Source organism: Drosophila kikkawai, chromosome 2R, assembly GCF_030179895.1.
Source record: "Drosophila kikkawai strain 14028-0561.14 chromosome 2R, DkikHiC1v2, whole genome shotgun sequence".
Lineage (NCBI taxonomy): Eukaryota > Metazoa > Arthropoda > Insecta > Diptera > Drosophilidae > Drosophila > Drosophila kikkawai.
The window spans coordinates 1,012,144-1,036,105 of NC_091729.1; the positions used below are offsets into that span (position 1 = coordinate 1,012,144).

Genomic DNA, 23,962 nt, shown 5'->3' on the forward strand with positions numbered 1-23,962 from the left:
TACCATCTTAGTAGTCTTACACCTTGATTCCATAATTAAATTCTTCGGTACTTGGAAAAGCCGTTCGCCAAGTAAAATCATTACGTTAGTTAATCGACAACAGTCTGCGGCCATCTTAACTTGCTCTTCTATGTTTTTTTTGTCGATCGGGTGTATATACCGGGGTGGAAAAAAGGATGGGGCAATTATAGTAGAAACATTATGTAGATTCATTTTGTTAAAGTCTTTTAAATCAATTATGTTGTTTAAAAATTGCAGCAGCGAGCGAAATGTGTTTCGGTTTTCGTGTGGTAGCAGCTGGCATAGAATCGATAATGCGCATCTTTGATCCATTTTTGAAAGTTTGTGGCATTGATAAAATAGTTTTATAAGTTCATTGGTAAGCAAAGGTTGGGGAAGTTCGCGCAACCAACGTTTAAGCAATGCGCTCAACTCATGGATTGTAGCGGCACTAAATAGATGAGATATTTTGTCAGTTTTTTGATAAAATATTGTTTCAAATTCATTGTACAGGGATTCAGTCTGAAAATAAATTATATCTGTAGTACATAAACAAGTATTATCAACTTTCATAAGATTTATATATGTGTACATTCTGAGAAAAACCGAAACGGAAACATAAAAATCAAAGGCGCGACTTTAGCCAAAAACAATATAAAGATCTTGTCAATAGACAAGTTGCAGCTGTGGTTACGATCGTTTCTTTTTGTAGTGTTTACCTAAAGTCGCACCTTTGGTTTTTATAACAAATTATTATTATTATTAAATTTATCATATATATATATATAATTTTTTTTTTTTTTTACTTTTTTAGATTATTATTATTAATTATATTATAATTAAAGACAGCAAAAAGGCAATAAAGGAGACACATTCAGGAAGAGCACCTTGATGACAAGGTTACCGGACAAGAACGCGACGTCGATGACAAATCCAAGTCCGAACCGTGCGGACAGGGACAACACAGAAGCTGAATATGGAACAACCCCCCAACCGATGAAACAGATTCCTCTGCATACACAGACTACGATGTCAAGGAGGAGTTGATATACAAGATGCAGGCATTAGAAGAAAAAGCTTTGGTAGAGTTCAAAGCTATCTTAAGGAATATAAAGATCGCAATGCAAAGTAATGCAAAAGCATGGACGTCAAGGATGGCACCTCTGAACTGAGTGAGCTCTTCGATGTCATGGAAAACTACCGATCGAGCTGGAAAGCCCTAGAACTGGAGCGCTTAAAGGCATCGAGGAAAGCAAACGAGCGAAACCCTGTTTCGACACTAAAGAAGAGGACAGCCACTAGCCCGCCAGCTCAGGAGCTGAGCAAGAGCTTGAGAAAGAAACAGGAAAATTATGGATTTCAAACGGTTCATATAAGAAGGGGAAAAAGAAAGCAAAACTAAAGACGGACATGTAAGGAACAATGGAGCTGAGAGAAAAAAAAAAAACCTAGCACAAGAATGCGTTCTCGTCCAGAAGCCGTCCTAGTCAGACCGGCAGGGGATAAGAGCTATGCTGAGGTGTTGTGCAACCTGTGGAAGAATCTTAAGCCAAAGGAATCAGGTAGCAATATAGTGTCGGTCAGAAAAACGAGGGCAGGCAACATGCTCCTGGAACTTGCAAAAGGAAGCCAAATGGATCAATTATACGAAAATATCAAAAACACCCTTAAAAATGTGGATCGGTTAAGACCATTAGTCAAATTGTCAAACTGGAAATCAGAGACATCGACAGCATTACACAAGAAGACGAAATACCCTCATCAATCAGAAAAGGTATAGGCGATATAAGTTAGGAAATACCAATCCATCTGACGGGAGTAAATAGCTCAGAACAAAGACGAGCCTTTGTTACGCTACCAACGAAAGACGCGGCGAAGATATTCACGGAATAACGAATAAAAATAAGGTGGAGCCGGTGCCGGGTGAAGCGTTGTCTCTATATAAAGAGTTGCGTCAAGTGTTTCGGGGCTGGACATTTGCAAAAGGACTGCAAAGGACCGGATAGGAGAGACCTCTGCATCAGATGTGGTGAAAGAAATCATAAAATAAAGACCTGCACTAAAGCTCCAAGATGCTGTATCTGCACATCAGAAAACAGGAGCGACGTTGGACCATCCGGATCCCGTTACGGCTCCACACAGAAGTGACAAAAAAGGAATATTCCACGTCATTACACAAATTAGAAACTGGACGATATTCAGCTGCTATTTAACCCCATGTGACGACATTCAGACTTTCCAGACGAAACTTGAAGATATTGAAGACAACGCAAGGCAAATAAGGGGACACCTTGTAATAGCAAGAGACTTTAACTCAAGAGCTCATGAATAGGGTATGGCATTAACTGACTCTCGAGGCCGTAGAGTTCTACATATGACCGCAAGAATTGGGATGCTAACAGCAATTGTAGGTGCAATACCGACATTCAAACGAGTAGGAAACGCGGGCACAATACCCGACAAAAAAATGCGCGCACAAAATCGCAGACTGGAAAGTGCTCTCGATACCTACAATGGAAGTGACCATAGTTATATATCGTTTAACATAGCAGAAAACGAAGTGACTACTATAGCATCTCAAAGCTCTCAGAGAAGCGTGTATAAAAAACAGACCCCGCCTTTCGATGGCCAGACAGAGTGGGATTTTTACAGAACCAGAGAGCCAATTTAAGAAATCCAAGAAGGACTTAAATACTGTCATTCGAAAAAGCAAAACGGAGAAATGTAAACGCCTCTGAAACGATGTCAACAGTGACCCATGGGGGCTGGGGTATAAAATCGTGATGAAGAAGCTGAGAAAAAAAAACCCAACACCGGAACTATAGGAAGAGCATGGACCGTAATGGACACTATTTCCCGCCCATACAAATAGCATAGCGAGAACTACTCCACCAATAGCAGAATATTAGATCGAGCTCTTTACAGCGATCGCGGAGAACAGACCCCAAATCCTATTAGATATGTATAACGCGTGCATTACCAGCAACCGTTTGTTCCGATAAGCAAGGGCAAGGAAGACTTCCTAACCCCGTCAGCTTATCGACCACTATGCATGCTTAACACAGCCGGGAAGCTACTAGAGAAAATTGTCAAGCAACGACTAGCAGCAGCGATCGAAAGAGAAGGGGGTCTCTCCCCGAGACAGTATGGCTTTAGACCAGGAAGATCGACCATTAGAACAATCCAAGAAGTCGTTAAAAAAGCGCTCAGCAGCAAAACTAACATTCACACATACAAGAGACAAAGAAGCGAGCGACCGAGTCTACAAAGGCGCTTAGGAGACACATGGCGGGTGTGAGATCTGGGCAGGAATCCTTGAGACAGCCTGCAGGTCAAAACCTTTACAGGAGGTGCAAAGAACCATGGCTCTATGAATCGCGAGCACGTATCGAACGGCTTCCGGCCCTGCTGCACTAGTAGTTGCAGGCACGATACAAATAGACCTTCTAGGCAAAGCGCGAAAACGGATATATGAAAGACGACAAGAAGGACCAGAAAAGAAACCCACCGACAATCGCAGGAAAGATGGACAGCAGAGGGAAGAGGCATAATATTAGACCAATTATTACAATGATTGTTTAAAATTAACATGATACATATTTAATCGCTTCTTTTTTGGATGTTGACAACCCTTAAATGGTCTTTCAAATACGACGTAGCGGTGGCGGATTAGCAATATTGTTGAAGGTTAGAATCGAACCGATTTTAAGGTGCACCCACAAAATAATTATTTATGAATCAAGTATGTTAGTATTAGCTAAATCAATTATGCAATAATGTTGAAGAGAGCTGCCTACGTGCAGCAAGATCACTGTCATTCCAGCGAACAAATAGTAAAGACGTGTGTGTAAAAGAACTAAAGAATAAAGAAATAATTAATAAAACATCCTGTCACATATGGGAATCCCATTGCTCTGTGTAATCAGAAAGAGACACAGCTCGTAACCAGCTGGATAAGAAACAGGTGCACCCGAAAGGAGGCAGGCCTAGAATCATTTGGACCAGCAAGTCAGGGCGACCAAAGAAGAAAGGAGGGTTGATAACATATAATTAAAGCGGAAATTCCTAACCCGCAAAGCTGTGTAAAAGCGCTACATAGCCAGCAAGCTACTTCTTGGAAGAAACACTTGAAGACGGAGTATAACGCGCTCGTGACAAATAATACATGTATGCTTTGCGAATTGGCAAAAAGAGAATAGCATACCGATGGCAATAAGATGCCGAAGTTGTTTTTTTTTCTTATTCATCTGCTTCCGAAGTGAACGGACGTGTTTTTTTTATACCCTTGCAGGGTATTATAATTTCAGTCAGAAGTTTGCAACGCAGTGAAGGAGACCTTTCCGACCCTATAAAGTATATATATTCCTGATCAGCATCAACAGCCGAGTCGATCTAGCCATGTCCGTCTGTCCGTCCGTCCGTCTGTCCGTCCATCCGTCCGTCTTTGCATATAGTCTTCTATTTATTCTTATTGCTATATATGTCGGAACGGGCCGGATCGGACGACTATATCATATAGCTGCCATACAAATGTTCGATAAATTTTTAGAAAAAAAATTAAAACTTGAAAATTTTTGTAACATATTTGGGATATGGCTGATTTATATTATTCTAGAATTTTGGTAAAAATTTTATGAAAATCGGACGACCAGGAAATTAATAGGAAAAAAATTTTAACTTCGGTGCTTTTCAACGTATTTTCATCTACTCTAAGATATGAGTTTTTATACCCTTGCAGGGTATTATAATTTCAGTCAGAAGTTTGCAACGCAGTGAAGGAGACGTTTCCGACCCTATAAAGTATATATATTCTTGATCAGCATCAATAGCCGAGTCGATCTAGCCATGTCCGTCTGTCCGTCCGTCTGTCCGTCCGTCTGTCCGTTTCTACGCAAACTAGTCCCTCAGTTTTAAAGCTATCTGAATGAAACTTTGCATATAGTCTTCTATATGCTCTCACTGCTATATATGTCGGAACGGCCCGGATCGGACGACTATATCATATAGCTGCCATACAAATGTTCGATAAATTTTTGGAAAAAAAATTATAACTTGGCTGTTTTTCAATATTATTCCATTATTTTTGAGATATAGCCATTTTATATTATTCAAGAATTTTGGTAAAAATTTTATGAAAATCGGACCACTATATCTTATAGCTGCCATAGAAACGATCGGGAAATTAATCGAAAAAATTATAACTTCGTTGTTTTTCAACGTATTTTAATCTACTTTGACACATGAGCTTTTGGTATTATTTCAAAATTTTGGTTTAAATTTTATGAAAATCGGACGACTATATCTTATAGCTGCAATAGGAACGATCGGAAAAGTAATAGAAAAATTTATAACTTCGTTGTTTTTCAACGTATTTTTATTTACTCTGAGATATAAGCTTTTTTTTATTATTCTAGAATTTTTGTATAAATTTCATAAAAATCGGACAACTATATCTTATAGCTGCCATAGAAGCGATCGGTAAATGTATAAAATATGTAAAGCTGGGAATGTAAAACTGTAACTGTCAAACTGTAAACATAATAAGTATAGATAAAATGTAATGAAACTTTGTTTTGTGAGTGTTTTCAGCATTTAAATCTATAATATAAACCAATCTGCAAGGGTATACAAACTTCGGCGTGCCGAAGTTAGCTTCCTTTCTTGTTTTTTATTATTTTAGAATTTTGGTATAAATTTCATAAAAACCGGACAACTATATGATGCTGCCATAGGAGCGATCGGTAGATGTAGAGAAAATGTAAAGCTGTGAATGTAAAACTGTAACTGTCAAACTGTAAGTATAGGTAAAATGTAATAAAACTCTGTTTTGTGTGTGTTTTGAACATTTAAATTTATAATATAAATATCAAAACCAATCTGCAAGGATATAAAAACTTCGGTGTGCCGAAGTTAACTTCCTTTCTTGTTTTTTTTTTGCGTTCCCGATTTTGTGTAGTTTTGTTAAAAAGTCACCACAGTTTATTTAAAATTCCTATTATTGTGTGTTTAAATAGTTCCCGTTCACTTCGCGTGTGCATGAGCTTTGTCTGTATGTTTATACCGTTTCAGGGTATTATAATTTTAGGTTTTATTTTTTTGAAAATCGGACGACTATATCATATAGCTGCCATATGAACGATCGGGAAATTAATAGGAAAAAAAATATAACTTCGTTGTTTTTCAACATTTTTTCATCTACTCCGGGATATAAGCTTATTTTATTATTCTAGAATTATGGTTCACATTTCATAAAAATCGGACAACTATATCATATAGCTGCCATAGAAACGATCGGTAGATGTAGAGAAAATTTAAAGCTGGGAATGCAAAACTGTAACATAATAATATAGGTAAAATGTAATGAAATAATATCTGCAAGGGTATACAAACTTCGGCGTGCCGATGTTAGCTTCCTTTCTTGATTCTATTAATTTAACTAGAATGCACAGTGGTTGGGCTTGTATGGAGACGCAGCCAAAAATACTTCTAGTTGATATATCGTTACGAAATTTATACCAAAAATCAATAAAACTGTTTTAAATATATCCAAAAAATTGGCCTTGTAGCTCGTCTATATCATACCATATAGCTGCCATAGGAACGATCTGTTAAAAAACAAAATTTAGTATGAACAACTTTTTTGTTTTTTAAGACATCTTAACCAATTTTACAGATTATATGTTTGGTACAGGTTTATGCATTATTACCAAATTTAGTTAAAATCGGATCTCTATATCTTATAGCTCCCATACAACATTTTTATACCCTTGCAGGGTATTATAATTTCAGTCAGAAGTTTGCAACGCAGTGAAGGAGACCTTTCCGACCCTATAAAGTGTATATATTCTTGATCAGCATCAACAGCCGAGTCGATCTAGCCATGTCCGTCTGTCCGTCTGTCCGTCCATCTGTCCGTTTCTACGCAAACTAGTCCCTCAGTTTTAAAGCTATTTGAAAGAAACTTTGCATATAGTCTTCTATATACTCTCACTGCTATATATGTCGGAACGGGCCGGATCGGACGACTATATCATATAGCTGCCATACAAATGTTCGATAAATTTTTAGAAAAAAAATTATAACTTGTCTGTTTTTCAAAATATTTGCATCATTTTTGGGATATGCCCATTTTATATTATTCCAGAATTTTAGTAAGAATTTTATGAAAATCGGACAACTATATCTTATAGCTGCCATAGGAACGATCGGAAAATGAATAGGAAAAAAATTATAGCTTCGTTGTTTTTCAACGTATTTTTATCTACTCTGAGATATAAGCTTTTTTTATTATTCTAGAATTTTGGTATAAATTTCATAAAAATCGGGCAACTATATCATATAGCTGCCATATAAACCGATCGGTAAATGTATAAAATATGTAAAGCTGGGAATGTAAAACTGTAACTGTCAAACTGTAAACTTAATAAGTATAGGTAAAATGTAATGAAATAATATCTGCAAGGGTATACAAACTTCGGCATGCCGAAGTTAGCTTCCTTTCTTGTTTAAAATTATTTTTTTCCAAGACCTAACTTTAATTTTTGATCTCTTAATGAGAACGTTGGTAAAATATAAGTGCCAAAAAAAAAAATTATTCACTTATATATTGTGTATTTGTCCAGCAATAAACGTACACAGCTTAACGGGGGGTAAGGTTAATTCGGTGCCTACTTTTCAAAAAAATGTTGTGACGAAACGGCAAAAATTAGCTTAATGAATTAAATACCATATAATAACACAACATTTGAAAAAATTTTTGTATTAAAAATATTTACATGCTTACGAGTAATAGCGAATCTCCTGAGTCCCCACAAAAAAAAAATATGCATTCGTTAAAGGATAAGTGCCTCGAGGTACTCAGGTGACGTTTTTATTTTTTTTAAATATTATTTTTTTTAATTTGAAGTCACATCCCGGATTGTTGGCTAAAAAATTAGGTTAATTTGTTTTGTAATGGCAAATGTGCTGCGGCAGGCTTCCGCAGCTGAAGTTAACATTTTTATAATCTTTAAATATTAGTTAATAACGGCGCATACATTTCATTTGGGGGCAACCGGGGGGAAATACTTAAAACTTTACACAAACATTGTAACGCACAACATACACGAACTAAAAAGACGCACATTTTAAACAAAGATTTACACGAAACACAGCACAAATCTTAATCTTATATATGTATATAAAAATCTCCTGTCACTATGTTTGTTCGCTATAGACTCCTAAACCGCTTAACAGATTTCGTTCAAATTTGCTGCCAATATGCCGTTTGGTTCAATTTGAGAGATAGGATAGCTTAGATCTTTTTCATTATGGCAGTTTCGGCAGGACAAGGAGGAATCTTCTTTTTTTCTGCACTCCTCCGAAACGGCTTTACCGATTCTCATGAAATTTAGTGTGCTTATTTAACCAAATCTTTATGCTTTGCTCGGGCTATTTTGTTGATGAATTTGCTCAAAATTGGTCGAGTGGTTCTTCACGTATTACATATTTTTTAAGAAATTATTTCAATAAATCGCATTACGCCAGATTGTCTTTTCTTTTATTGTCATTTGTCATTCATAATTATTTTTTTGTGTTTATAAGTGGTGAGTCTCTAAATTCTCATTTGAAATACATTAAGAAGGTAAGATATTATTTTCAGCAAAATGCCACCGAAAAGATCGAATCTCAACAACGTAAGTTGGCACGACGCAGACGTTTCGAAAGAGCTCATCAGTTGCCAGAACAAGTCAATACAAGAAATAGAGCTCAAAGAATTAGGACAGCAGAAGGTCGTGCACAAGAATCCCAGGAACAGCGTAGCGAACGTCTGCAGCAGAATATTACGAGAATCAGGGCGACTTGAGATCGAAACATAGATATAGTACGAGCACAGAACGACAAAAGCAGCGGAACAGTCACTCATTAGTTCGTACATCATTCGTTCGTCTTGCTTTTGAATATGCACCAGATATTAACTACTTTGCGCATTAAAAAATTGCTATCGGTGGAATGGACAAAGTATGTCAATATTGTCAGGCGTTTAAATTTCGGAATGAAACTGCCGGTATGTGCTGCGAAGCAGGAAAAGTCGTGCTGCAACCTCTACCTGCTCCGCCAGAACCTTTATTATCCCTTCTTGCTGGAAATTCAAATGACTCAAAATTATTTTTGCGTAAAATTCGCAAATTTAATTCTTGCTTCCAAATGACGTCATTTGAGGCCACAAAATTTGTGATCTTGCATCCGATGGACGTAATTTTGAACCTACATTCAAAATACAAGGCCAGGTGTACCACAAAATTGGATCATTGATGCCAATGCCTGATGATAATCCGAAATTTCTTCAAATTTATTTTATGGGCAATTGTGAAGATCGCGTGCCGACTCGGTGCCAGTATAATTTTATTGAACAAGTAGAGGAAAGAGCGACAGTGATGTTACTAGAACATGTTTTTGAATATCAGAATCAATTAATTCAATTAATAAAAAGAGTTTCGCCACGATTGCAAAGTGACAACTATCATATAGTCATAAAAGCCGATAAAGTACCATTAGGTGAACATGCTGGGAGATTCAACGCTCCAACTGTTGATGAGGTTGCTGTTATCATGGTTGGTGATCCAGTTGACAAAAGATCTATAAAAATTACACGGCGGGACAATACTATCAGTACGATTTCGGATCTTCACCGTTCATATGATGCACCACAATATCCATTGATATTTTGGGAAGGACAGAATGAATATCCGATTAGTGCTAAATTAAATGGAATTTGAAATAATTTATACTTTAAAATAATAAATATTCTGTTCAAGGTTTAATATTTTATTTACTGACAACTCTGTAATATGCTCATTGTTTCCTTATTGTTTCCTACAAATAATATACATGACAAAACAGTGTTTGCCGGGTCAACTATAATTAGTTCGGCCCAGCAAAGCGGGTCGGGTCTGCTAGTTATATATATATTTATGTAAACAAATACCATTATATACCATATCCATTCCAATCGTTTTTGGTTTAACAGCGTTTTATGATATATTTAAGATTTTTAAATTTTGTCTGTGCACTCCACTGAGGACAAATTGAAAGTGCATTAATATGAGTACGCTTTTGTCAATCTAATTTTAGAAAGTCCCGTTAGAATTGCCAAGCAGACCATATTGCTTGGTAAATTGTGGACAGCTAGCTGATAGTAAAACGGGGTTTCGCTTGAGTAGCTTAAAATCAATTTTTTTATTTTTGGCCCATGGCAGCGACCACTGTGGAATGGTGGGATTCTTAATGATCCAACTGCAAAGTGCAAAGGTATACAAACTTTGGCATGCAAAAGTTAGCTTTTCGCTCTTTTTTATTTTTAATTTAAAATATCAATTAGTTTGTGCAGTCTTTCGCTTGGATTTTTTATTATATTAGTCCAGGACCATGCTCAATTCCTCAATATATACACCGACGGCTCCGAGATGGATGGAGGAGTTGGAGCGGGACCCTGAAATGAGGCTGTCGTATAAGCTACCAAGCTACTGCAGTATATTCCAGGCAGAAGTATTCGCCATCAGGAAAGCAGCAGAGCTTGCGCAGAGCATAAACCGTCCACATGAGGCGGTCAATTTGTTCGTAGACAGTCAAGCGGCGATAAGATCCATGCAATAATCAGCGGTCAGTTCCAAAAATGTACTGGTAAGCAGGGAGTCACTAGATAGCCTGAGCACGACTAAGTCAGTGAGGATCTACTGGGTTCCCAGCCACCAAGGCATAGACGGTAACGAGACCTAATAATCCTAAGATCCAAGGCAACCGAAACCTTGGAGCATCTCATTTGAAAATGTCCGGCCCTAACTAGGGCAAGAATGAGATACCTAGGCTCCCCAGTGCTGGAAGCGCTAGAAGATGCCTCCAGGAAGCCAGGAAGCCTTTATATTCAAGGATCTTGAAACCCGTACAAATAGTCTCTAGGTCCATACAGCAATTTCCCGGATAGCTATTGGCCATATTGTTCTATGTGTGGTCCCACGAGGGTCGTCCGGATTAACCGAACCTACTTTCAGTTCTTTAATTTTGTATTGATAGAATATGGTATCCTTAATTTCCCAATTTTCTTACGAGAATAGAAAGGAGAGTTTTCGGGGTGTCGTATAGTTGTGGGCAGGAGTTGGAACTCGTTGAATCGTACAATCTACATGTGGTTCTTACGGGGAATGTTATTTTTTAAAACCATTCTTATCATTATTTGACGCAAAAAGCTTTTGAGTAATTATAACTCGACCACTTTCAAGTGTTCCTGTTTTATTTGTTTGTATTTTCATGTATAACAAAAAAAAAAAACAATGCGAATCGTTAATATTAAATTAAAACTCAAATTTTTTTTTATACATGGTACCCATATAGAGTTAGAGTCAACCATGAATGTATGTAACAGACAGAAGCAGGCATTTCTGACCCTATAAAGTACATATTCTTAAACTGCATAACCGGCCAAATCTATATAGGCATAGCTGTCTGTCCGTCTTTAGGTAACAACAGATCCCAGAGATTATCAGGCCAGCTCCGGTAATCGGAAAAATTTTTCGTTTTCGTTTTGGGCGAAATCGTACGATTTCGTTTTTAGCTGCTCCGGTTTTGACAACTTTTTGCTATTGAAATGTTTCGTTTTCTTATCGTTTCTTACTGATCAACCAGTTGACTTGATTTTTTGGTAAAAAGCAAACAAAGTGAAGAACTGCCTTTTATATTTACAATTGCTTATTTCGAAGCCAGGAAAAGCCAAAAAGTGCTGGAGTTAAGGGGGTCTTCTCATTGGGCAACTTTTTTTTTCGATTTTTTTTTTTTGCTTTTATTTATAGCTTGGGATGCTGTGTATATGTCCCCAAAAGGATTTTTAGAAATTCGAAATACTTTAGAAGATACAGCCTTTTTTGTGAAGCAAGGTCTTCGCAAAATGAGCTTTTTTCAAACTTCAAACGCGTTTATCTCGAAACCACGTTTTTCGAACTGGCGGCCATGATATCTCCAGTTCAACTGAACCGATTTTCATGAAACAATGGAATCGACGCAGAATTGTCACCATTCTCGGGTGACGGAACAGAATTTTTTAAAATTTTTTTTATATTTTTTTTTTACACTAAACTACAAAAAAAAGCCCGAAATCGAAATTTTTTTTTTTTGAATGGCCTCCATTTTGTTTAAAAAAATTTTAAAAAAAATCTGTTCCGTCACCCGAAAATGACATCTATTCTGATTATAACCCCGTTTTTTTTTTCATTTCGGACGCTCTAGAGACCCTGAATCATGGCCGCCAGGACGACACCTTTTTTTTCGACCACCAAGTTTGAAGTCTCATTACTCTTTGAACAACCCTCGTATCGAGGCACTTTTTTAGTTACTTTGAACATTTTTGAATACAATAAATAAAAAAAGTTTTCAATTATTCTTTGCGTTTTCAAATAAGAATTTTTTTAAAAAGGATCCAAAAAACGGCTTTTGAATGAGAAGACCCCCTTAAGCCAATCTAGGCATCATCAGATGCTGCCACATTTTTCACAGTTTTAATTTAAGTAATCAAATTAAATATCATTATTTATAAACAACATTTTTGACTCTCCTCTAAAGTTATTAATAAATTCTTTTATATTTTATAAGTATGCTTACTCGGCAGTTGCGTTCCACCAACAATATGGCAGCCTTAGTGATATCGACCTATCGCCAAAACGAAAAATCTTGTTGAACACGGCAACAAATTTGTTGGTCAAATCTGAGGTGGGGTCAGAAATAAATTTTTTATAAAATAACTACGTCCCAGATTGATCTTTTGGTGGTGTCGAATAGACATCAATAGACCACTGAAGTAACTTTTTTTTTCATTAGTTTATAAGATCTGATTTCATATAAAAAAAGGCATCGTTTTCAAAAACGATTTCTTTTTTTATATTTACAGAGCCTAGACTTACCACATTTGATGGTATTTGAACAAATTTTCCAAGCTACCGCTTTAAAAATCATGAAAAACCGTAAGTAAGCTATAAGCCATTTTGGTTAAAAGAAAAGATTGTTATAAAATAATTAAACCTTTTTTTTATTGTACGACTGTTCCTTTCCTTTTTGTTACAGTTAAAGATATTATGATCCGAAAAAATGAATGATTATACCTTAATGCTTTTAATAAATATTTATAATAATAAAGATATATTGTTCACGCATGAACACAAATATAGATAAGATGCATGTGTCACGCATTAAAACTCTGCACTGTACTTGTATATCTTTAAGTAAACCCGCCATTTGGGCCTGTGTAATACAAGCAACCCGAAATATGACCTCCTGTGAGCGGTCTGGGTTTGTTTAAGATATGTTCTTTCGGGGTGACTGTTTGCACCCTTATCATACTTAAAATATTTCTCACGATCGGGAACTGTCCGATGCGTGGGTCTAGAACTAATATCTAAATGTACATTCTCATGTTAGCTATATAAGCTAGGATTGGAATGAAATAAACCAGTTTCTTACAAAAACTCAACGAATGAAGACTTCTCATTTATTTGGGGTCTTTCATATATTAACCCTAGACGGTCATGATTATTTTTTCCTACGTTAAGGTTATGCTTCGTCGAATCGACGACGCCAATTTTAAAATAAGAATAATTGTTAAAAAAACAAACAATATTGTAAAAAAAATTGTACAGCGTTTAATTCATACTTATAACAGTTCAAAATTAGAAATAATAATTCATTTTCATATTAAGAATATACTTAAAAACAAAAAATAAAAAACCTTTTTTTCATTTTTCGATCTTTTGCGATTTTGCGTCGTCGAATCGACGAAGCATTTTTTTTACCAAAAGTTTGTGTTTATTTTGTTAAGAGAAAGTTAAACTTTACTCTAAATAAATCGTGAAGAGAATGGTGAAAAAAAAATAATTTCAAAAAACTACTAGAAACAATAAATAAAAATGATTTAATATAGCTTTATAATAGTATATTTACACTAGGGATGTCGAAAATATATCAAAATATCAATATATCGATATTTTTTGCGAAAAAAATAAATATTTTTATCGTGATATTTTTTTTTGAAAAATTATCATATTTTATCGATATTTTTTTGAGATATTTTTTGATATTTAAGGCGGTTACACTTTTTATCGGGACAAGGAAAGAAAACATGTATTTGTTATCTTTCATATAAGATACTGTTAAAGCCTTAGTTCGGCGGAAAAAATGAAACTGAACCTAAAACAAGAAAGGAAGCTAACTTCGGCACCACGAAGTTTGTAAACTCTTGCAGATATTAGTTCATTACATTTTACCTATTCCTATTATGTTTACAGTTTTACAGTTACAGTTTTTCATTCCCAGCTTTACATTTTCTCTACGTCTATTGATCGTTTCTATGGCAGATATATGGCAGTTGTCCGATTTTCATAAAATGTATACCAAAATTCTGAAATAATAAAATAAGCCTATATCTCAGAGTAGATGAAAAAACGTTGAAAAACAACGAAGTTGTTTTCATAAAACATACCAAAATTCTAAAATATAAAATGGCCATATTTTAAAAATGATGCAAAAATGTTGAAAAACAGTCAAGTTAGAATTTTTTTTTCTAAAAATGTAGCGAACATTTGTATGGCAGCTATATGATATAGTCGTCCGATCCGGCCCGTTTCGAGTATATAGAAGACTTTATGCGGAGTTTCATTCAGATAGCTTTTAAACTGAGGGACTAGTTTGCGTAGAAACGGACAGACGGACATGGCTCGATCGACTCGGCTGTTGATGCTGATCAAGAATATATGTATATACTTTATAGGCTCGGAAAGGTCTCCTTCCTTGCGTTGCAAAACTTCTGACTGAAATTATAATACCCTGCAAGGGTATAATGAAAACGTTTGCTTTATTATTACTTAAGCATGTTTTTATTATCTTTCATATAAGATAAATTTTTGTTCTGATTTGATTTTAATATAAATAAAAGCAAAAGAAAGTAAAAATAAATATTGTTTTCTTTCATTTATTAATAAATATAAAATAAAAATCGAAAAATATAATTTAAGATCGTATGTGAGTTAATGTTTAGTGGTTATTGAAATTAAAAAAAATAATAATAAAACAAAAATATCAAAAATATTTGATATATCGATTTTTTTTTTGATATATCAAATATCATTTTGATATTTTTTTCAAAAAAAAAATATCATCGATACGATATTTTTAAATATTTCGACAACCCTAATTTACACCGACCTGAGTTACCTGTCGAAATCGAAATTAACGCAATAACGCAAGACGCATGTTTATACTACAAAACTTGCGTTAGTTTTTGACAGCTTGTTTGAAATTATTTGAAACATAAAAATTACGAAAATGAACAACAATACGAAAATCGACCAAATCTCTTCTTATCGATGTGTGAAGGCAACTTGGACCCAACCTTTTCCAATCACTTAAAACTACTAGTAAAAAAATATACGTTTACTGAGTTAACGCAATAACGTAGCCTGGTATAAATAGGACCTACATTTCCTTTGAATGAAAATAGAAAATTGTATCATATAATTAACATTCAAGTTAGAGAAAATAACAAAAATTACTATGTTAACATTTAGCAAAAGTTCAAAAACTTTCATATAACGTATTGGCTAGGGAGCTAGAACTAAAGTGGTTATACTGCATAAATAAAATTAAACACTTACCTTTTGTTTATGCCCAGCGATTCGAAGAATTCCTTCTTCTCGAGAACCACGTCTCAATAGTTCGGTAAGCAAGTTTTCCAAAAATATTGGAACTAGAGTAGAATCAGTGCCTGTAACTTGCTGATCACGGCGTATGAGGGCGTTCAGTGATACACCGAAGAGGTTACCCTCCTCTTTTCGACGACGTTTAAACGGTTTTCGTTTGTCTAATGACACTTGGTTACGATCAAATATGGTAGCAAGTTCCAACCATAGGGTTTTTTGTAAATGCTTAAGATCAATTTCACTTATTAAAACGATGTCTGAGAATAATTTCAAAGAAGTTTCATATGAGTCAATTTTTTCTACGCCATCTGGACTTAAGGTATCACGGTAATAGCTTTCAAAGCTTGGGCCATCACGCTGTTGCGGAGGATGACTTTTACTGCACTGACTTTCTAACTGGGACTGCTCCTTCTGATCTTTTATTTTTGATTTACTCATGTACTCGTCGCTGGAATCACCCGAAGACGTATTGTTTTCACTCTGGGACTCCCGTATAAAAGTACCACCATCTCGTCTAAATTAAATTACAGTTATGTAATGGTTTCTAATATAATATATATTTTGTAAAGCTTACCCGACAGAGCAAGATGGGTCTGATCCGGATCGATTTCGTGGTAAGTGTATGGTTCCAATTCGGGAATATCCAAGTAACTCAACCCCATGCGCAGAATATAATGGAATATCACATCGCACATGAGAGCCACGAAATATATCCGCAGACGTTGAACTTTTAAGTGGCACACTGGGCGTTCGATGCAACTTCTGTTTTAAATGTGTTCCTTTCGACTGCTGAATAGTTTTAATATTGGCTTCACTGTTGTTCTCAAAAACTCGAACAACGTTTGGCCTAGTTAAATTTTAGACTATATAAATCACAGATATCATATAAAAAACTACTTACATAAGAGAATTTCGCCAAACTTCGTCGACTTGTATGGAATCCAAAGAGTCTGGAGTTGCGCTGCGTGATCGTGTTCCTGTACTCGATTCCTAAATATATATAGAATTTTTTTTTAATATTTATATATTTTTTTTTAACAATATACGAATACTTTTTTAAAATATCAACATAAAAACAAATTTTTAAAGATAAAAATAAAACTGTAAGTATAAACGAGAAAGGAAGCTAACTTCGGCACGTCTTTTCTCTCCCTCTTCCTCCGGACTTCCAGTCCTAGAGCTTCTAATCCGCTCTACCTAGCTTTAGTTTTGTTCTTAGTTAGTACCGATTTACCTACGATTCAATAAAGACATCCAACGCACGTCGCGCAAAAACCCGAGAGTCCTACGTGTTTTTATTATCGAGTGCATTTCAGCTTAAAGCTTAAAAATTATAATGCCGAAAACAGACACTAAATAGAGTTTCATAACATTTTACCTATACTTATTATGTTTACAGTTTGACAGTTACAGTTATACATTCCCAGCTTTATATATTTTATACATTTACCGATCTCTTCTATGGCAGCTATAAGATATAGTTGTCCGATTTTTATAAAATTTATACCAAAATTCTATAATAATAAGTAAAGCTCATATCTCAGAGTAGATGAAAATACGTTGAAAAACAACGAAGTTATAATTTTTTCTATTACTTTCCCTATTGTTCCTATGGCAGCTATAAGATATAGTAGTCCGATTTTCATAAAATTTATACCAAAATTTTGAAATAGTACCAGAAGCCCATGTGTCAAAGTAGATTAAAATACGTTGAAAAACAACGAAGTTATAATTTTTTTTCGATTATTTTCCTGATTGTTCCTATGGCAGCTATAAGATATAGTGGTCCGATTTTTATAAAATTTTTACCAAAATTCTATAATAATATAAAATGGCTACATCTCAAAAATGATGGAATAATATTGAAAAACAGCCAAGTAATAATTTTTTTTCTAAATATTTATCGAACATTTGTATGGCAGCTATATGATATAGTCGTCCGATCCGACCCGTTCCGACATATATACAGCTGTGTTCACTGAAATAGCAGTGCCCCACGACCTGCACGTTTAATATTGGAAAATACTATTCCAAACACTATTTTTATAAAATTTTTTTTCATAAAGGCTTAGTGTATTCAATTATTAACAATACCACAATCATTTAATTTAGGTAACATAAACCTTTTAGAAGATATAGCTAATAACAACAAAAAAGGTCTTTATTATGCCGATCATTGAAATAGCAGTGAAAAACTAAAATTCTTCATAAATTTAAAAATATCGTATAAGAAACCTATTTCTTCTTAAATTCTAATTGACTATGATCTAATATTTTGTTAAATAGCCTTTAGAAGCTATCATAGCCTCATACCTGGGTGGCAAGGAGTCCACCAAGTCTTAGCAACGCTTGAGGGGATTATGGTCTCATTCCTCCTGCACAAATCGCCAAAGCTGCGGCTTAGAAGTCGGAAACTTCTTTAATACGTAGCCCTTGACGTCCCCCATACGTTTTCGATCGGAATAATATCCGGGGACTGTGCAGGCCATGGCATTGCATCCACTTTTTCTTTAAGAACCCACTCCTTGGCCACCTTGCTGGTATGATTAGGGTCACTGTCCTGCCGAAATGTCCAAATTAATGGCATATTTTCATCAGGATACGGCTGCAAGACAGTTTTTAATATTTAGACATAAACATAATGGTCTTTGATCCCACCGACCATATATACGGGACCCACAACGTTGTATGAAAAGTATACCCATACCATGATTTTTAGGCCACCGTGCTTTACTGTCTTCAGCGTGTGGTTTGGGTGGTACTATGTATTTGGAGGTCGAAGGACATATTGTCTTGTCCTATTCCACCAAATAAAACCAGTTTGGAGTCATTTGTCCAAAGGATATTACGCCATTTGAATAGTGGCAGTTCAAGTGACTATTGGCGAACTCCAATCTGGCCTTGATATCCCTTTAACCAAGCAGTGACATTTTCCATGGACTTCGCGAAGCTAAAATTTATTCAATAAGTCCCCGGCGAATGGTCCCATGACTGAGCTTTGCTGAAGCGAAGTACGCGTCGAGCCTGTAAAATTGTGGTTTTGCTAATCGTACCTCGGTTTTTTTGGGTTCGGTTCATATTTTATACCTTATAAACTATTTTAAAAGAACAATTTGAAAGATTTGGAGTCTCTTTACATGTTTTGCCCTTCTTTCTAGGCTAAGTAATCTGATACCTTTCTCTCATGGAGCAGTGAGGTCCTGCGCCCACTAAAATAATTTTTTTTGCGTTGTAAAGGTGTATTATAGTATAAACTATAATAACGACGATTAAACTCATTTTTTACAAAATTAAAAGAAATTTCGGCACTTTTTGCGAAAGAAAATTAAATACTGCTATTTCAGTGATCGGCCAAAACGAGCTGCATATGTGAAAAAATATCAATAAAACATAAAAATAGAGCAAATCTAACGGAATTTTTTTCTCGATTCTTATCTTTATGTTCCATTTTACAAAAACAATGTGCAATAGATCAGCTTGCAAAAAGGAATATGTACAAAAAAAGGTTTTGAAGTTGTTCCTCTGTCGCACTGCTATTTCAGTGAACACAGCTGTAGCAGTGAGAGTATATAGAAGACTATATGCAAAGTTTCATTCAGATAGCTTTAAAACTGAGGGACTAGTTTGCGTAGAAACGGACAGACGGACAGACGGACGGACAGACGGACAGACGGACGGACAGACGGACAGACGGACGGACAGACGGACAGACGGACAGACGGACATGGCTAGATCGACTCGGCTGTTGATGCTGATCAAGAATATATATACTTTATAGGGTCGGAAACGTCTCCTTCACTGCGTTGCAAACCTCTGACTGAAATTATAATACCCTGCAAGGGTATAAAAATGCCAAATAGTTTGTGGCGTTTATTTTTTTAAGGATATTTTGTTTTATATGACCTATTGTAAGGCAAAGGTTTAGGATGTGATCTATAGTGACAGGAGTGTATGTATGGCAAAGTGGGCAGTTTCGTTGTGTTGTTCTATCTAGGTCAGCGATGGGCACGCCGTGGCTCAATTTGCTCACACTGCTCAAACCGTTATCTTTTTTCGAAGGCGCCAGCAAGTCGCACAATTGCAGTCGGTCCTCGCGATCAGCGAACCGTGAAGATTTACAAAAACAACCACACTGACCTTTGGCGCAGGTAGCGAGCACATCCCCGCGATCCCGAACTCGCACATCGTCCCAAAAACAAGAACAATTTTAAAGGGACCTGCGCGGCTAGCGTTGACTTCTGCACTAAAGAAAAAAGATTGGATTTTTTTGCAGTTGTTTTTCTTAGGCGGACATAAATGCACGCAAAAATGGCTGAAGATATTGATCTACTCAAAAAGTTTTTGTCAGTGTATTTTCTCGGCTCGCACGCTTCGCAACGCTGGGGGTTGTTGTTGTTTTTTTTTTTCAGCGAGCTGTTGCTCAAACCGTTAGATCTCGTGCCCATCGCTGATCTAGGTGATGTTTGTGTGTTAGGAATGTATGGCCCAATCGTAAACTTTATTTGGTCAAGGCGAGAGACTTCTCCTTGTGCTATCTTTCAGTAGATCGATGTGTGTGAGTTGTTGGTATTGCTGTTAAATGATCGCGTTTTTGTTCTATTGTTGAAATGTTTGCTTCGTATAGTGAGTTGTGGATGGGTGTAGTGCGGAATGCTCCCAGAGCTAGTCGGATTGCTGCGTTGAATGAAGTTTTTAATTTGTTAATAGTGGTTTTCGAGAATTTTTCATATATGTGTAGTCCGTAGTCGATTTTTGATATGAGTATTGCTTTTGTTACGTTATGCAATGTGTGCGTGTTGCAGTTAAATCGTGGGCTAGCCAGGCATTTTATTATGTTGAGTTTGTTTGAAAGAACTGGGATGAGGGCATTGATGTGGGTGTTCCACTTGTATTTGTTTTTTATCTTCCAAGCATGCATCAAAAAAGCACACATACCACTTCCATGGAAGGAAGCGAGGGTAGTCTAGTCCAGGAAGAAGGGGACACATCCAATTAATGAGTTATTTATTTTTTTTTAAGTTTTATAAAGAATGATAACACCGAAGGCCGCGCCGGTGCTGCGCCGGTGCCGCACCAGCGGCGCGCCGTTATTTTCATAATTTGGCGGCGGCCACTGCCACTGCCCGGCACTCAACAGACAAAGAGCCCGACACTTCGGAGCACACCAACTCGAGTCACTAGGGGAAGTTAGAAGGCAGCCAGTAGCTGCCATCCTAGCTTACCTGAATGACACGGGCTGGTACTGAGGAGGGCGCTGACAACAGTAAATCGAGGGCGTGGATCAAAACGGAGCTCAGATCTAATTAGAGGCGGCCAGGGCGGCCTCACCGCTTTTACCTACCTACCATTTGTGGTTTATTCAGAGTCCAAGTAACTTGAGTTATGAGGAGTTTTTTATGTTGGCGTGGTTACAGGTGATCGTGCAAATGCAGTTATGTTTTCTGCAAATGTGCAAATGTTGGCATTTTGTTGGTGAGAGAGACGCACCAGAGTACTCGCCCCATGTTTTTATTTCAGTGAAGAGTGTGTTTAGGTCATAATTTGTATTTTTGCGTTTATCTAGGTTTATTATTAGAAAGAAGTAATCCGCGTAAGCACTGAAGTATATCTCTTTGTGTAGGGAAATTATGTTGCTTAATTTGTTGAATGCTATTATGAATAGGACGACAGAGATAGGTGACCCTGGGGTATTCCATTTCCTAAAGAGTGTATTGCAGAGGTTTGTGATCCTACTCGGGTTACTAATTTTCTATTGGCCATGAAGTTGTTAAGGGGTTATCCGGGTTTAGAACCACAAAAAAAAGCCTATTTTCCAGAATTTTTTAAAAGATCCTATGACAATTTTGCAAATTTCATTTATTCTACATTAATACATAAGGTTTGAACTAAATTCTGTAAAATTTTGAACAAGAAATATTCACAAATGAGCCGTTGAGGGAGGGTTGAACTTAACCCTAAAAAATATTATGTCCTTGCGGTAGGCAGGATTTCTCCGTCAATTTTTATTTGAAATCAAAAAACCAAAATTTTTCTGTTAGCTTATGTGTCTGGCTTGTCTTTGAACGAAGGATTTTTAAAACAATTAAAAATTGAATTTTTGGGAGCGGGTTTCATGAAAAATTTCCCTTTTTCGTCAATTTTGGCCATATTTTGGGTTATAAAATCGGTTGTAATTGAAGATATAAAAAATCCTTCCTTCAACGACAACAAAAACGTGTCTAGAAGAAGTGTGCAAAATTAGAAGTAGATCGGTGCAATAGTTTTCGAGAAATCTTGACTACCGACTTCAAGAAAGTGGTTTTGAGAAAAACGTGTTTAAAGTTTTAATTGCCAGTTGTGACTCATACGACGCGCTGGGCTTTAAATTTCTCCTATTCCTACAGTTTTACTTCGATCGACTTGAAATTTTCGGACAACATTCCTGACACTTTGTACTATTATATAAAAAAGTTTGAAAAAAATTCATTTTTTGAAATTTCAAAACCCGGATAACCCCTTAATGTAATACAAATGTTATGCTTAGCCGCTAATATTTGATTATTTGTGAAGCTTTAGCGGTTGTGGTCAATTTGTTTACAATTTTTTTTTTTTTTTTTTTTATTTATCGATTTCTATAGACGCTGTTTACAATTTGCAAAAATATTGTTTCTTAATGGGCTAAATACAGTAGTATTAAAAGTTTAATTGTTCAACATCAATCCAATTAGTTGAATATTATTAAGCCTCTTCAACAAAAAGTTTGCGGATAGCCTTGCTAGAAAGACAAGAGCCAGTAGCTTTCCGCTTATCCGATTTTTCACCAAATAATGACTTCGTTAATTCATAAGCAAATCCAAGCTATGAGAAAAATTTCAAATTTATGAACTATCACGTCCGTTAAAGTAGAATTTTACCTTAAGGGGGGGGTAAGGTTAATTCGGTGCAAAAATGCCCACTTTTCAATAAAATGTTGTGGCGAAACGGCTAAAGTTAGCTTAACGAATTAAATACCATACCAGGTAGCGAGCACATCCCCGCGATCCCGAGTTTGCAACAACAAAACGCAAGCGACCGAACTCGCACATCGTCCCAAAAACAAGAACAATTTTAAAGGGACCTGCGCGGCTGGCGTTGACTTATGCACTAAAGAAAAAAGATTGGATTTTTTTGCAGTCGTTTTTCTTAGGCGGACATAAATGCACACAAAAATGGCTGAAGATATTGATCTACTCAAAAAGTTTTTGTCAGTGTATTTTCTCGGCTCGCACGCTTCGCAACGCTGGGGGTTGTTGTTGTTTTTTTTTTCAGCGAGCTGCTGCTCAAACCGTTAGATCTCGTGCCCATCGCTGATCTAGGTGATGTTTGTGTGTTAGGAATGTATGGCCCAATCGTAAACTTTATTTGGTCAAGGCGAGAGACTTCTCCTTGTGCTATCTTTCAGTAGATCGATGTGTGTGAGTTGTTGGTATTGCTGTTAAATGATCGCGTTTTTGTTCTATTGTTGAAATGTTTGCTTCGTATAGTGAGTTGTGGATGGGTGTAGTGCGGAATGCTCCCAGAGCTAGTCGGATTGCTGCGTTGAATGAAGTTTTTAATTTGTTAATAGTGGTTTTCGAGAATTTTTCATATATGTGTAGTCCGTAGTCGATTTTTGATATGAGTATTGCTTTTGTTACGTTATGCAATGTGTGCGTGTTGCAGTTAAATCGTGGGCTAGCCAGGCATTTTATTATGTTGAGTTTGTTTGAAAGAACTGGGATGAGGGCATTGATGTGGGTGTTCCACTTGTATTTGTTTTTTATCTTCCAAGCATGCATCAAAAAAGCACACATACCACTTCCATGGAAGGAAGCGAGGGTAGTCTAGTCCAGGAAGAAGGGGACACATCCAATTAATGAGTTATTTATTTTTTTTAAAGTTTTATAAAGAATAATAACACCGAAGGCCGCGCCGGTGCTGCGCCGGTGCCGCACCAGCGGCGCGCCGTTATTTTCATAATTTTGCGGCGGCCACTGCCACTGCCCGGCACTCAACAGACAAAGAGCCCGACACTTCGGAGCACACCAACTCGAGTCACTAGGGGAAGTTAGAAGGCAGCCAGTAGCTGCCATCCTAGCTTACCTGAATGACACGGGCTGGTACTGAGGAGGGCGCTGACAACAGTAAATCGAGGGCGTGGATCAAAACGGAGCTCAGATCTAATTAGAGGCGGCCAGGGCGGCCTCACCGCTTTTACCTACCTACCATTTGTGGTTTATTCAGAGTCC

General features: G+C 36.5%; 1 protein-coding gene across 6 annotated transcripts in view; it reads right to left on the reverse strand.

Moving 5' to 3' along the window:
* conu (Rho GTPase-activating protein conundrum) overlaps positions 1 to 23,962 on the reverse strand; it is a 115,593-nt gene that overhangs the window by 409 nt on the left and 91,222 nt on the right. For 5 of the 6 annotated variants that reach the window (XM_070283737.1, XM_070283736.1, XM_070283738.1 and 2 more), the window contains 4 exons: positions 16,618 to 16,706; positions 16,291 to 16,563; positions 15,672 to 16,230; positions 4 to 522 (listed from right to left, as the gene is read on the reverse strand). In XM_070283737.1, coding sequence (XP_070139838.1) covers positions 4 to 522; positions 15,672 to 16,230; positions 16,291 to 16,563; positions 16,618 to 16,706 — 1,440 coding nt within the window. The remainder of the gene's footprint in view (positions 1 to 3; positions 523 to 15,671; positions 16,231 to 16,290; positions 16,564 to 16,617; positions 16,707 to 23,962) is intronic. The other variant, XR_005990787.2, reaches the window with a different exon arrangement.